Source organism: Carlito syrichta, unplaced genomic scaffold, assembly GCF_000164805.1.
Source record: "Carlito syrichta isolate Samal-C Ts95f unplaced genomic scaffold, Tarsius_syrichta-2.0.1 Scaffold174567, whole genome shotgun sequence".
NCBI classification, from domain to species: Eukaryota; Metazoa; Chordata; class Mammalia; order Primates; family Tarsiidae; genus Carlito; species Carlito syrichta.
The window spans coordinates 45407-62080 of record NW_007118663.1 but is presented as its reverse complement, the minus strand read 5'-3'; the positions used below and the strand labels follow the sequence as shown (position 1 = coordinate 62080).

Here is a 16674-nt window from a genome sequence, read left to right as displayed (position 1 = left end):
AGCGGAAAGTTTGTTACTTCACAAAGAACTGCCAATACTGTAAAGCAAAGCTTTGTTAACTCTTATGGAATGGAAATAGAGAAGTAGATTATTTTTATTTTTAGTAAGAATTGAGACATGGGCTTTTCTGACATGCAAAAGAAAATATTTTTATATTTAAGGAATATTGAGTTTTCATAAAGACTCTCTGCCTGTGTTAAATATGAAGACTTGGCTCCTAAAGAAGCTATCCAACCCAAACTTGAATGAAGATGGATTTCTCTATTTGCCACACACCTTTGTATTATACAACATGATTTCTGCCTCTGAGAAAATTACTTGCTAACTTGAAATATGGAACAATTTATTAAGCTCCTTTCTGCCACTTTAAAACCCCTAAATATTGGAGATAATGAAGAGGAAAATAGCAGCTAATGATGGGGGAATGCTTATGCTTATGCTGATTATTCTTATGTATCATCACATTTAATCCTCACAACACCTTTATAATACTATTCCATTTCACAGGTGAATAAACTGAGACTAAGAGATATTCAATATCTGACCAAAGATACATGCAAATAAAGCCTATCTTATTCTGTCCTCTTCTCAAAACCCATTACATTTACATATCATTTAAACATTAGCACTTGTTAGCTTTGTTTTAATGTTTACTAATGTTTAGTTAGAACTTAGGGGAACATGTTTTAAAGGGAAACAAAGCTTAAGCTGTCTAATTGGTTACCATCTCAATATACCAGTATACAGTAACTAGTTACAGTGCAAATATTTAAAAACTAGATACTTAATGACTTCATATTGTAATGAATGCTAATTTGTGTCTAAAGTGACACTAAAATTACAAAATTTAAAATATCTCTGGAAGGAAACCAGAAGAAAGATGAGCCAAACCAAGATAAGAATAAAATGAAGAACATGTAATAGCCTTTACCTTTTTTAAATTGTTTGATAAAATGTCTTGACTTAGTTCCTATATGTTAACCAAATAGTTTAGTTGTACTCTTTCTAATAATTTAAAATTTATTTAAAATCAAAGAACTAAAGTCGGGGGAAACTAGTCATATAAAAAGTACTTAAAGCACATATTTAAAATAGTAGGAGCTATATAGTAGAGAACAGTGAAATTTCTGTTGGAAATGTCTGTTATCTTAAAGAAACTACTACAGATGGGGAGGGGAGCAATATTCTGTATAGCTCTGCCTTATTCCAAAAAGAAAGTAGTTGCAATTTTCACTAACACTATTACTTTTAAAAGAATATGTTGAAGAAGTTTTGGTAATGGGGAAACTCAGAGAGAATACAGTTGTACTTTGCATGCTAGAGACTTAAATTATCCTGGTCCAATGCTCACCGCAGCAAATCACTTGGGAACACCCTTTGGGTCTGTTCCTTCATTTCTTCCTGTTCACTTCCTTCATTCAATGTGTGGTTGAATAAGAAAAAGTAGCATGGCATTAAGGGGAAAAGTCAAGGTTAAGAAAGATGGAATAACTAAAGTTCATCCTTCCCTTCTCCCTTCTTTCAGGCCCTCAGTTGTAGCAGGACAATACAGAGAAACTTCCACAAGAAACAGCAAATTTGAAATGTGCTGGGCAGGCCTAAGCTTTTTTTCTGGAGAAATCGAATAGAGCTCTCTTTTCAAGTCTTGTGAAGACGCTTGCCAACCAAACACGCTCAAAATTGCAATATGGTTTTTTTTCCTGGTCCTTCTCTCAGAACAGTTCATTCATGACTGTAAAATCTTATCTGCATGATTATATAATCATCTTTGAATACTAGCTTTCTTCTAAGAAGCAAATAAAATATCAAGATTTGTGATGTAAACAATCTCACTTTGAACCTTCTATGTACAAACAGATATGAAACAGCACGCTTCTCTGTTGTTTTGTTTTCTAAATTCCTTGATCTTTCAATAGCTTTCCACAAAAGAATTAATTCACAGAGCACAATCACTGAACTCAGCAAAATGAAAGCAATTCAGAAGGTTGCCATTGTTACCAATATGCAAATCCTAACCATTGTTTTGTTCATCCTTTCTTGATTTAATGGCCTAAGTGCAAAATTAGCAATTTCTCTTCCTCTCCTTTTACAGAAAACAACTTAAAAATAATATATACAAGTGTATGCTTTATTTTTAAGGATATCATGGCAAAATGAGAAGAAGCAAGATTTAACTTTCAGTTGCTAGAATTCTGGGCACACTTCTGTTAATATCTGTTTGAGTCAGGTCACTGTTTAGAGTCTAATTTGCCTCATCTATAAAAATAAAGAGTTGGAATAAAAGAATGGTTTTTAAGTTTTGTTTAGCGGCAGCATCCTTATCTCAAACAATTTTAATCAGTAGAACTTAATGTAGAAAACAAATAGAAGTCAATGGTATTGTGTGGGGATGATTGAAGATACTTGGACTCCAATGAATAGTTTGAAAAAACTGTTTTCAACCTTCTGTGAGGCCCTTTCCATTTCAAACACACTTGTTAAATGGTAGGTTGTTTGCCTTTCTTTAAACTCGATTCCATTCCCATATTCCATTCATTCTCTTAAATTTCAAGCTCCTCTATGATCTACCAAGTATCCTTGACTGATTCATCCTTGTGTTCCTTATGATGCTTAACTCAATAGCTTACAAAGAATAAATATTTGCTGAATAAATAAAGTTTTCAGGATACTATAAAGACTATGCACTTTCACATTCAAGTCTGAAATAAAACTGTGTCTTCAAAGAAAATAATCAATTCATAAATTTTTTCCAATTTGATAATTTAGCAGAAGACAATGGGGGGTTAGAAAAAGAGAAATATGTCTTAGGTATAATTCTACTAATGTATCTAGGGAATGAATGGCTAAACAAAAAACATGTTATTTATAAAAAATTGCATTTTACATTAAAAGCACCTTTAAAAATAATTTATTATAGACTTTATAACAAATTTATTTAGAATAGTTAGAGGCAGCACATAGAAACAATTCGTTTGGATTACAGTCACGGAAAAATTGAACTTGACTGGAGGCATTACTCGCATTTTATAGATATAAATATTATAACGAAAAGTGAACAACAGCAAGATATAGAACACTATATTTCAAGTAGCCACCCAGATTGTTTTCTGGATAAGTAAGTTTGTTACCTCCTATAGATTCTTCTGATGGCCTGCATATTATACCACACAGGGAATGAAATTATTTCTTCAAAAATAAGACATTTTGCTTCAATTTTATTAACTTACTTTAGATGTTGCTCTGCAACATAAGGAAAGGCTGCCATACTCTGATTTTTAAGACTTCCTTTAAGCAATAAAAATATAATTTTAATACTAGCTAATAACACTTATTAATCAGCTAGTAATACCAAGCACTGACTCTTGTCCAGTATGTTATTTGAAATGATAATCAATATTTGTATTGCTCCAAGCACTTTACATGGATTATCTCATTTAATCCTTACAACAAGATATCAGTTATTCCTACATTTTACAGACAAGAAAATTGAGGCATGGAAAGGTTACATAATTTGCTCAGAGTCACAGAGCTAGTAAGTAACAGTATTATGATTTCAAGCACAGATGGCTGCAGGTACTATACTCATAATCATTATGTTACTCTGTCTCTCACTAAGTAATAGTACTAAAATATTAATTTCAAGACAATGCCTTACATAATAAAAAACTGCTTTAGTCTTTATGTTATTTTTTCTTCTAATTATCCCTTAAGAGATAAAATTTTTGTGTATAAATAGTTACATTTTTCTGCATATTATTAAGAAGACTCTCACCCAATGTTACCAGTTGTATGTAATGCAATTTACATATTCCAGTTGCATGCTTTGAGGTAGTCATATACAAATAATGAATAAAATCCATGGATAACAGTCAATAGTTTTCTGGTTCAAAAACCAAAAATAATTAACATTTGTCCCCCTTAAAGGGCATCTGTCTTCATTTGGGTTATTGGTCCTATTAAGGTGATAACTTTCCCTGTAGTAAAATTATACTCACATGGTTGAATTTGTCTTCATAAAACATTCCTTTAATAAATTAAAGAATACTAGTAGCATAAACTAAACTAACAGTTAGGCTGAGGAACAAATTTCTAAGATAAACAATCTGTAAACTTGAAGAATACAGAAAATGGAATAGCTTTGTTTTTCTTGATAAAATTAAAAAAAACTTTAAAAATGTCAATAAATTGATCTTGTTTATAGAATTGCATCTACTGCTGGCTTTGATCCTAGCATCCTTTTAGGCACATTAATTAGCCCAGAAACATTTTAGAGTCACCTAAACATGTTTCGATTAAAAGAACGCAGGATAAGGAATGGGCAGGGACTTGTGACTAGACAATCTGGCATGGATTAATGGCTCAAAACTTTTAGTGCAGGCAATAAAAGAAATTCAAACATAACTTTAAATCTTACTATTTATTTGATTGGTATTTGCAATGAAAATAAGCACTAAGGGAAAGCCCACATGTTCTGATGTTTCTGTTAGCATGTAACGAGACACCATGAAACTGCTGAAAAGCAAAAAAATACAGAAATAGCAAGAAAAAGACACTGCTTGTACTGTCTCTATTGTCCAAATGTCAAACATCTCCTGGGAACCCTAGGGGTGGTAATGACTATGGAAGCAGTTCCTAACAGGTTCCTCCTTAAAGGGGATTCTTGAAAAATTGCTGGGCTCCCACCCTAGCCCATATGGGCTTGGAAAAGTCAGAGAAAATGTTGGCTGTACTTTTTCAGGCCTATTTGCATATGTTCTTTAGTATGCAGAATGTCTCTGTATATAATTTAATTGTTGTTGGGTTTTTTGCCTCTATTAATACATATGCAAATGACTCACTCTTGCAGCTGTGCTGTATTAATCATATGTGTGTTTCTGTCTGTCTGCCCTGCAGGCTCAGGGTCGAAGAGAGAGGAAAGAGGGAATTCAGTCTTTTAACCTGCAAGAAAACTCACTCATGCAGACAGAAGTCCAACAGCAAAGAGCACACCAGGGTTGTAACAGAAATGAAGAACGTTGACTATTATTCACCCTGTATAAAAGTGATTACAACCTGAAAGTTAAACTGAGTAGTATTGTAGTTTGGTAGGTAAAGATGAAGACTTTACATGTATTCATCCTTGTAAATTCCTTCAGTAGCAAGATAAAAATCTCACATCTAGATCTTTCATATGGTTATTTCTTCTTCATTGATTTTCTGGGGGTTTCTTTTCGCCAGATACATAAAGTTTAAGCTCAGCCATTCACAGAGCTGGGAAATATGAAGCATTTATCTATGTCCTGTCATAACTGTTAAATTTCTTCAGACACTGGTGGGAGTTTGATAAAAAGATGAACTCAGTTTTTCATCCACATCCATCTACTTTGATGTTACTTTCTATCAGACAGAAGCTTAAGCCATTTCTAATATGACTTCCTATACCAATGATAGCGATGAAAAAAGATTGATTTCAGTTGATATTTTGTATGATTCATTCTCTAACATGATCACACATCATCTATCATTTTCTCTATTCCAGAGAATGCATGTTACAGATGTTATTGGTTACTGGAGCTATAACCCATGTGATTTCATTTACAATAACCTGAAATTTTAAGACTTTATTCTAAAAATATTGTTATGAATTTAAAAAATAGTTCTAGTAGAATTATTTTAAAAGTTTAATTAATTCAATCAAAAATCATGATTGAATGATATTTCCTTATTTTGAGTAAAATATGACCATCCAAGAAGAATTTCAGTCTTTTCCCTTCTGCTTATCACTATCAATCATTGGTTGGAGTCGACATTTTTGGCTTCCTATAGGTAGAACAGGTGGCAACCATCTTTTGGCCAAGACAAACACAGTATTTATAAAGTGAGAAATAAGTGGATAAATATTTCCTTCTAATTTCAAATCTTAGGAGCATAGCTAAAAAACAGAAATAGTACATTACAGTAGAACTATTACTATTAAAAATATTCCTTGTGCCCACTAAATAAAATGCAAATTAAAATGAATATGAGAAATAAATGTTAGATGGGCTGTTGCCATCATCTGATCTTCTTAATTAGAAACAATGGCTGGCTGGGCACAGTGGCTCACACCTGTAATCCCAACACTTTTGGAGGCCAAGGCAGGAGGATCGCTTGAGGCCAAGAGTTCAAGACCAGACTGGACAACATGGTGAGATCCTGTCTCAAGAACGAAGAAAGAAAGGAAGAAAAAGAGAGAGGGAGGGAGGGTGGGAGGAATGGTTGGTTCACTCAGCTGATTTTTGTCTTATCACAATATCTAAAAACTGCAAATATACAAAAATTCAAAGTGCACTTATTTTGTATAAATAGTTATTACCCTTTTAAATACTGTAATGGGCAGTTTTTCTTTTTTTGAGAAACTTGTCCATGGCACGTTTTTCTGCCATGAATCTTCCTTTTTTTCCTTCTCTTCTTCTCTCTAATAAACTCTCTTTTAAAACTTAAAAAAATACTGAAATGAAACTAGAAAAATTTTCTGTGTAAATAAAATTCCCTTCCTTTAAAAGGAGTCAGCATTAGAAAAATAAATACCAAAATCATCAAAGGCTCTTGGAGGGAAAACAAGTAAATAGAAGAGGAAGAGAAATGAAAGAAAAAGAAGGAAGGAAAGGAAGAAAGAGAGAAGGGTAAACTCAGTATATGAGATTGCTAATTGGCAAGTTACTATTTTGATAAATACATCCTTCCATTATTTAGCAAGAATTTACAATGGTGTTGTATTAGTGAGATGAACCATACTGAGTGAAATATAAGTATCTCTAGTAGTTCACATTTTAGATGTCTGTACATACATTAACACATAATATAGGGATAATCAAATACAGCAATGTTTGATCTCTTTTCATAAAACATAATGACTTTAAAGGAATTCTATTGACTGTAATAAGTGCTAAAGCACATTCTTTATGCAGCAGCCCATGGTTATTATAAGATAAAGGGAGGAAAGCACAGGAGAGATAAGGCTCAGAATTTCTCATACATGAAGACTCTTCCTATAGGGGCTAAAAACAAAACAAAACAACAAAAACTATAAACTTCCCTGGCCAGTAAATTAATATAATTTTCTCCAGAAATCAATATGCTGCTTTAGTTTATTAAAAATTATTATGACCATTAGCTTTGATAGTTTCTTTCATTTTACAAATATATATTGAATGCCAGCTATTTACTAGGCATTCTTTTGGGTACCCTGAGATACATTATTGAGTAACAACAACAAAATGAGAATTCCTGTCCTTGAGGGACACTATATTTGGAACAGATAGACAAAAAATAAGAAATGTAATAAGTGATGCAGCGTGTCTGAAGATGACTAGTGCTATAGAAAAAAGTAGACTAAGAAAGTTAGAAAATGTGGTATCTCTGGAAGGTCCATTTTATGATTTTAAGTCAGTTGGTTAGGCTCGGTCTCAGAGAAATATCTAGTGCAAATACTTGAGTGATGAGTTAGCCTTCCAGCCAGAGGAAAGAACCTTTCAGGTGGTGGAAATAGCTAGTACAAAATTCTAAGACGGGAGCAGGCCTTGAGAAGTCAAGGGACAGAAAAGAATCTAGTGTAGTTGGGACAGGCTGCATATACAGTGTGGCACAAAATGGCTTATAAAAATGACTTTTGTAAATACCGCAGTGCCAAACAAGTTGCTAGGCACACAGGGTGGTTTCGTAAGTTTTTTTCATTCCATTGAATGAGAATAGTTTATTGTAAAATTTCAGCATATTATTGGACTCAATTCAAACTATATTTTTTCCATGAGCTAATGACACCTCTGATATTTGAATTTCTGCTAAGTGTCTCTTTTAAAAGGATAGAGATTAATTTAGAAAACTAATCATTACTAATATTCAGCTTAATTCCAACATTATAATGCAGGATAGCTATTTAAACAAAACAGATAAAAAATTCATTGAAAATGTACTGTTAAGATTCATTCTTCACTCTTTTATTTAACACATATTTAATGAGTCCATAAAGTATTTCAGGCACTTGGTTAAGTGCAAATGATGGTGAACCACTGACTTCATGGATTCTGCCACCTGGTAGAAGCCAAAAAGTAGAATTTAAAATATTCTACAGGTGCTGTGAGAGTTGAAATACAATGTGCTCTCGGAACATGTAGGATCTACTATAATCCAGACTTGGGATCAATGAAGTCTTCCCTGAAAAAAGTAATGTTGCAATCTGAAACTCAAGAGGTAAACAAGAGCTGGTTTAAAAAGATGGGGAGTAATGAGGTTCCAGGAAGAGAAATGCCACTTGTAAATAACCAGAGTGGAGAAAGAACTTCAACACCAGAGAGTCATTTAAGGAGGAGGATGTGCCCAGATTACCTAAAATCAGAAAGATCATTCTGACAAACATAATAGAGAGTGCATTGAAAGGGGCAAGATCAAGACAGAAAGACCAGTTTAGGGGCTGTTGTGATGAATTAGGCAAGTTATAAGGGTAGCATGACACCAAAGAGTAATAGTTATGATGGAAGCATATGGATACCTTGTATTTTAGAGGGTGAGGTGAATAGCTAGTGAATGACTAGATGTAGGGGAAGAGGGAAGAAAAGGAGCTAAGGACAGTTTTCAGGTTTTTGGGTTGAGAAACAGGTGAAATGGAGTCATTCACTAAGACGAAAGAATAAGCAGGTCTAATAGCAAGACAGACAACTACTGGTGAGTTCCATTTTGGACTCAGTGCATAATATCTGCAAATATCTATATATTTCTTCTCGATGTCCAAAAAGCAGTTGACCAATATGAAGCTCAAAATAATTTAAAAGACCAAAGAGACAAAGACAGATTTAGTGTTTAAAAAATTAATAAAATGGTATCTTGGCACAACATACTAATTTGTATCATTTAAGTACGTAATCTAGATAGGTATTACTTATATACAGAAACCATAAAAAATAAAAATACATATAAGACAATGTTTAGAATATTTTAACTGCCTCTAAAAGTATACAGCTGATTTTTTTTCCTCGAAAGTAGGATTTATTGAGAGGACAGAAAAGCTCTCACAGTGGAAGGGGACCCAAGAGGGTTGCCCAAGGTGATTTTTTTTTTTATATGAAGTTTTTATTATATGGTAAGGTTCTTCAGGGACATAAAATAATAATTAAGTAATAAACAGTGGTTTATCTAAAGCATGTCATTTTGTTTGTCTTTTAAAATAATTGTACTTTTCTCTGTTCATTCTTTAAAAAAAGTTCTGGTTTAACTTATCATATTATCCAAATGTGAACAATTCTGTGTAAAAGGTTATTTCAGCAGAAAACACATACAGTAGGTAAACAAAGTCAACCATGAGTAGGAATAGATTTATAGTGTTTCTCATTAGATCTAAGTGCTCAAAAGAAATATTTGAATTAACATATATCTGTGTAAGGAGGCATGAAATGAAAAATTAAGAGTCTGAAATAGACAGCTGTCATTACGAATCCTGCTACTCATTTCATTATTGCAAAGCACACCACACAGAGTATCTGTGTTAGTGGCAGTTAGGGTTATTATTATAATTTCATTAGCCAGTTACTGAGTTAGCCAATGTCTAAAGAGTTCTCCAAAGTTCAAAATAAAATCTCCTGTACTTGGAGAAGCAAATATAATTGTTCAAAGATCATAGGTTTCAGACTCTGTGGCCCAGTTTATTTCTTTGTCAAAAGAGGATGTTAATACATAGCACAGTGTTCTAGTAAGAATTAAATGAGATAATGCCTTTAAACTCTTACCAAGCTTAAGAAAGTATTCCATAAACAATAGCGGGTATTAGCTAGTGACATCACTTATTACAACACTTACTGAGTTAAAATAATAATGTTTAGGCCCAAGGGAAAGGAAACAGCATCCTGGTTTTGTTTAAAATATATATTCCCTCCCCACTCTTCTCACTACCACTGAATGAGGATTAACTCAGGTAATCACTTTTTCTTTGTTGAGGCCATTTCAGTTGTTCCTCCAACTGGTCTTCCTCCTGTTATAACTCATCTTACTGTTGCCTTATGAAGTACAGTTCTACTTAAAACAAATGAGAACAGATTATACAATGACAGAAAACTATACCTGTAAGTAAATAAGCCAACAACAAATTCTCCAGTGGTTCTAAAGAAAGACACCAGCAACTGGTACCAGACAACATCCGTTCCATCATCTCCCATTATTAAAACCTGACTGGTCTAGCCCTACTTCAATCAACACTCTTGGTCTTATCTCTTTCTCACCCTCCTCTGCACCATCTTCCCACCCCCACAATATATATGAGCAGATATTTGGTGAGGGAGCTGAAGAGAGAGAAGATTGGATTTACAGCTTTATGGGAGGGCTTGGTTCTTAGTGCTCCTCCCTCCCTACCCAACGAGGAGGCAGAACTCATAAAAACTGGAGAAGCCAGAAAAAAGGAAAAACTTGCATGTTGTTCTTTAACTGATTGTTTAGCTAAAAACCAAAAGCCTCCACCATTAGCAGTATGATGAGAAGGTTCTTAAATGGAATCAACAGTGTACAGCTTGGAAGTGTCTGTAACTGAAGACACAATAGTGCCTGTTTTCTCTTCTGCAGTTTTCTGAAACTGGAGGGGTGGATCCGTGGGGGAAGAGTAGGGTGTTTGTGGCAGGATGGGACCAGGACTGTGATGTAGTACCACCACAACTCTTAGAGGGCACAGCAGATGATCACAGGGGTCTCCAGTGAGAAACATCAAGGATGAATGAAGGCAAGTGTTTTGTTACCCAGGAAGCTGCTCACCAGTGGTAGTGATGCCCCAAAGAAAAAGAGGGTTGGAAGCACAGATCAACAGACCTGACCACTCCTTTCTTAACAGATCAAGGATGCTGTTCAATGCCCAAAAACACTACACACACCATCCCATGGTATCTTGGTGGCAGACACACCTTCCTCAACCCACATCTACACAGGCACTAAGTTGGAGTTAGAAGAAGCACAGGAGTAAGCAGCACCCGTTCTCATTTCTGATCTCTAGAGCTGGGACTCCTGCTTCATGATGGAAGGGGAAGCAGTGAGATGTAAACTGGGTACGGGATTAAAGTTTGCAGTAGGACTGAATCTTAGTAACCGATAGAACCGGACAATGATGGAGTCTACTCAAGGTATTATTAGGAATTGGAAAGTTGAGATTTATTGGGGTATAATTAAAAGCAGAGTTTGGAGAAAATTAAAACTAGCTCATACATTATACTCCACTGAGATGAAATGTCTCAAAAATAGGTTTACAAGACTGGGGTAAATTTTGGATAAAGACTAGTAGAACTTCTGATTAGGCATGGTAGTTTTTCACTGACCCATCTGGGCAGGTTTGTGGAGAAGAAAAGAATTTGGATGCTATTTTAAAGTGAAGGAGTGAGAGTAACAGGTATCCCTTGCAGTTCTGGGAAAAGATGAAGTAAAGGTCAGGGTTATATGAATTTTGTTTAAGGAACAAGTAGAAAAGTGAGTTAGTGTAGGCACCTTAGTAAAAATGAGAATAAGTCCACTTGAAAGAAAAACTAGATTCTCTGCCATGACATGCTTTTGGAATGTGTTTGCATCTGAATAAGTTTTCTTTTTTTCTCACCACAAAAAATATATGTGTGTGTTTGTGTGTTTATGTGAGTGTATTTTAATAGTAGTTGATGGTTTTCCATGAAAAAGCTTTGGATTATTAATTTTCTTGTTATACTACAGTGCTGATTATTTGAGACCTCAACTGAAACTCATGGATTTTAATCGGTACGATACCACTTATATAATAAAAGGAACTTTATCCATTTACAGATCAAATTATAGTAATTGAAAGAGCAAATATGTTTGGTGTTTAAAGTTTTTCTTGCTTAGTGATAAAGAAAATTATTTGTTTAAATTTTTTAACCTTTAGAGAATCTGATAGCATAAGAATGAAAATAAAACAATTTGTGCCAAATATTCTCATACTATCTCTACGGGAAAAAGTGATTAGATTGTTCTTAACAGCTACATTCCACTGCAATCCTACAATGAAACATTGGGGCTGGCTCTAACTCCCTTTCACTTCCTCTCACCACTCATCCCATGGTGAAAGGAGAATGTCTAACTAACTTTGAAAATCAGCCTCCTAAACCTCTAAAACTCCTGTCTCTACATTCAAATCTACTGCTGGATATCCTTCCCTCCTTCCTTTAATTCCACTACTCTTTTTAGTTTTACCTGTTACAATCACTTTTCCATGTTATAGTTATTCCCCAGATGCCATTTCAAAGGATAACAAATGTCATGTTACTTTTATTGTCCCCATGGCTCCAACACTTCCCAAAGTATTTCCAGCTCAAAGAAACAGATACTCGCAGTGTAGTTTTCCATAGAAAAGGTAGAATAGAAATGAATGTTATTAACCTCTGTAGAACACAGTATGTCTCAGCTTTCACACTGGTAGTTCCTCCTGTGAAACTCAACTGGCCTTTCAAAAACCCACCAGGTCTTCTGACAAACCCATGTGCAAACCAGATGTATCTGTCTCTTGATGCTACAATATAAAACTATATTTTCCTTATAGACTAAGATCATCTATCATGACAATGCACTTTAATGAAAACAATTTGATTTTATGAAGCATAACTGCTTTATATATCAGGCTTTACAGGCATACTGTGTCTTTCAGGCTACACAGAAACATAAAACTTCTCACAAGAGAGATTAGTCCTATCTTTAGATGACATACAATTCCCATTAATTATATAATTAGAAGGCCCTTAACAATGGAAACTATGGAATATTTTATGGAATACTGATTCAAACATTTAGATAGTAAAAGCTACTTTTATTATAATTTTGTTGATTTTCTTTGTGACTTCAGGGGCAGAATTTCTAAAGTCACTTGGACTTCTGGTAAAGTTATAATTGACATTCTTGTTGATGATAAGAATGTATAGGAATATGTATTCTGCAGGGTTTAAAGGTTTTAATTGGGATGTCTGGGATAAAGTTGTGCTTATTTAGGTACCTGTTTATTTGGTGTACTTTTCCTTGCTTGCCCAACCAAGCTGGCATTAGCAGGAGAACAAACGGACCTATAGAGTGCTTCAATAATATTTTAGAAGATTTAAATGCATTTTTAGTTAAGTTGCCTTGGTCCACATGTGTCTGAATATCTTTTGTAGGGTGTTTTGTTCTTTTTGTCTTGATGGGGACCATTCTGTGACAAAATTATAGCACAGAGTAATCAAAGCAAAACTATAGCTCACTTTCTTAAATCATACTAGGCAACAAAAAAATTACAATACATGATCTTTAGTACAGAAAATGGGGCTAAAAGTTAAAAGTATTATATCTCAGTTTTGGGTTAAGGATCAGTACAAATAAATTTAAAAACACAAAAAGTGTGAGACAAATATCACCAGCCAGTTTTATTTTGCTTCAACACAATAATAGCTGTTTTCGATATTTACTTAACCTTTGTCTCCTCCGTTTTGTTTCCTGACTTACCTGCAGTTGGAGTGGGCCTAAGCCTGGTGTTGCAGCGGCAGCAGCTGCCATGGTAGTTGGGATCAGCTGAACGGGGTAAGGGTCACCTAAGTAAGAGAATAATAGAGGCGTCAGCACCTTTTATCTACTCTCCACCTGCAAATTAAACTCATGCATTCACTCTTTCCAAAAGCCTTCTTTTGTGTGCCTTGCTGAGGCCTAATGAAAAGCTCTATTGTGCAGCCTTTTACTAACACTCTTTTCACAATTCTGGCTGAGAGAGGAATGTGAATAAAAGGCACAAGCAATTAAGGCGGAAACCTCATCCTTTTTTCATGATGTATTTAGGAAAATGGAGGAAAAAGTGCGCATTGATCAGAGGGTTGCACTTTATCACACACACACACACACACACACACACAATCTTGATATGAGCACAGCAACTTCTCAACAAATTTACAATGTTATTATAAAAGGAACTTAACTAAACTTACCTTTATTTTAACAAACTAAACTATAAAGATTTAAGTAAAGTAGCTTATCTTTTGAATGCTATGTCACTATCTTGATTCAAATAACCTCTTAAATAATATCTTATGGTCAAATTCACAGCAAATAAAATACCTTATGTATTCTTTAAGTTATATAGAATATTGGCATCTTTATTATTCCAGAGATAAATATTTACAAAAATATATTACAAAGAAAATGAAAAGTAGATGGCATCCCCCAAAGAATTTTGTCTAAAGAAAAATCATAGTAATCCAAAATTAATGTTAAAGTTCTATTCTTATGTAACCTAAAAATACAAACACATACAAACATACATACACACTCACAGAAAAGACAATTCTGCATATTTCTGAAGCAAATCAAGTGGGTTTTTTAAATTAGTAAAAGGGTACGGAGCTTAATGATATGCTAACAGATATAACAAGTAATGTATATTATCTATCACCTGAAATAGGACCACAGCAAATAACTGAAAATAATAACCATAAGAACAATTTTGTAATATATAGTTTTAAAAAAATCCAATTTATGAAAAACTTGTTGAATGCTGCATGTAGCAAAATATAACTCTAAATAGCAGTTGATATATTCACTCAAAAATATTTATTGAATACCTGCTATGTGGTAAGCACTGCTCTTGGCACTAGAATTAGAGCTTTGAAGAAACTAAGATGTAATGGGACTGTAATGAATAATGAAGACTGAGGTTTTGGGCTTCTGAAAAGGGCCCCTAGCAGTGTGTTCACTCTATATTTTTATAATTGTCAGTTTTCATAATTTTATACTTTGTTGTGACTTCTTATCATAAATGAATAGTCACTTTTGTACCTAATTGGGTGTGTACATATAACATTTTTGTATTTTTACAAAATCAGGTTCCTCAGATTATATCTTTTAGTCTCCAAAATACCTGGATCTACCTCTGTGGATGTGGCCTTCCTAGGTCTTCCCATTAAATGAGAGAAAAATAATTAAATGATTAATATAAAACATAATGAGAGTTAAGACATTGAAGTACATAATACTATAGACTCCCTTGCGGTTGCCTCAAGTCAGTCCAAGAGGTAAAAGCTGGCCTCCAGGAAACAGTCATAAAGTCATGTTTAAGCTGAAACTTGAATTAAAGAAAAGCTAGTCAGGCAAAGAAGAGAAGGAAGAGTATTTCAGGGAGGGAAACAACTATCATGAAGATTCAAAGTTAAATGGAATTATTACATCATAGCTCAGTCCCTGTATTGCTGAAGTACAGAATGTAGGTAGGGAAGTAGAAAAAAACAGGATTGGGGAAGGAGTAAGGAGCCAGATTATTTATACTTTTATGAACAATATTAAAAAATCTAAACTATCCTACAAGACAAAGGAAACCATGAATGTGGAAAACAAACTGGTTGAGTAGCATTAGTTTTGTTGGAGGTTGGAAGTTGTAATCAACTAGTAAACAAATGCAGAAATCTGTATAAAAGGTAACAATGGTCTGGACTAGGGAGGTGATACTGGGATGGAGAGTGAGGGGGGATTCAAGTGATATTTAAGGAATGTACTGACAAAACTTAATAACTGATACATATGAGAATAAAAAAAGATGCAGGATAACTCCAGGCCTTTAACTTTAATGACTGATGAATTGTTCTGTTTACTGGGTTTGTAAATATGGTGAGAAGCAAAACTGCCAGGTGGGACCTGGAAAGTGGAGGAAAGAATTAAGAGCTCTGTTTTAGACATTTTAAGTTTGAAATTACTATTAGATATGCAAATTAAGGTGTTCATTAGATACTTGATAAACTTGTTAGAATTTTCGGGGAAAAGTCCACATAGGAGACATAAATTTAATAGTGGTTAGCTATATCTGGAATTTAAAGCTATAAATCTTAATGAGACCATTTAGGAGTTAACTGTAGATTCAAAAGTTAGACTGTGGATACACTAACATAGAGAGTTAGGGAGATAAGTAATTAGTAACTGAGAAGAAATGTAAGTTTGGTGTTCCAGAAGCCAAGTTGAGAAAGACTATCAGAAAGAGTAGTCAATTCTTTTAAATGCTGGATTTAATAATATGGAGGTCATTGGTAACTTCACCGAGGGTAGTTTTAGTGGAGTGGAGAGTGAGATATCCTAATTAGAGACAGTGTGACCAATAGAGGATGACAGAAAGAAAGGAACTAAAGGCAGGACCCTTGCCTTTCAAAGTGAGATTCTTTGTATGGAGCAGTGGTATCATCTAGGAGTTTCTTAGAAATGCAAACTTTCAGAGCCCACCCTAAATTAACAGTGGCAGACAGTCTCTAATATAGAACCTCCAATGACACCCACTTCCTGGTATTTATGTTCTGTGTAATCCCCTCTCCTTGAATGTGTTCTGGTTCTAGTAACTGCCTTCTAATACACAGAATATGGCAAAAGTGATGAGATTTTACTTATGAGATTAGGTTACAAAATAATTTTGGCTCTGTCTTGCTTGCCCTCTCCACTGTCCCCCACTGCAGCAAGTAGCTAGGCTGTGAGCTGCCCTATGGAGAGGCACACATAGCCAAGGACAGATGTCTTTGGCCAAGAGCAAGCAAAGACATAAGGCCTGTCAACAGCCAAGGAAAATAACTTGGAAGAGATTCTGCCCCAAGTCAAGCCTAGAGATGCCAACATCGAGGCCAACATCTTGACTACAGCTATGGGAAAGATCCTGAGCCAGAGGTACCCAGCAAGGCTGTGTCCAAATAAATGTTT

At 34.5% G+C, this 16674-nt stretch overlaps 1 protein-coding gene across 1 annotated transcript in view; it reads right to left on the bottom strand.

The window, feature by feature from the left end:
* Positions 1-16674, bottom strand: part of SOX5 (SRY-box 5) — a 133231-nt gene that overhangs the window by 93940 nt on the left and 22617 nt on the right. The window contains exon 2 of the mRNA XM_008051465.2: positions 13462-13547. Coding sequence (XP_008049656.1) covers positions 13462-13547 — 86 coding nt within the window. The remainder of the gene's footprint in view (positions 1-13461; positions 13548-16674) is intronic.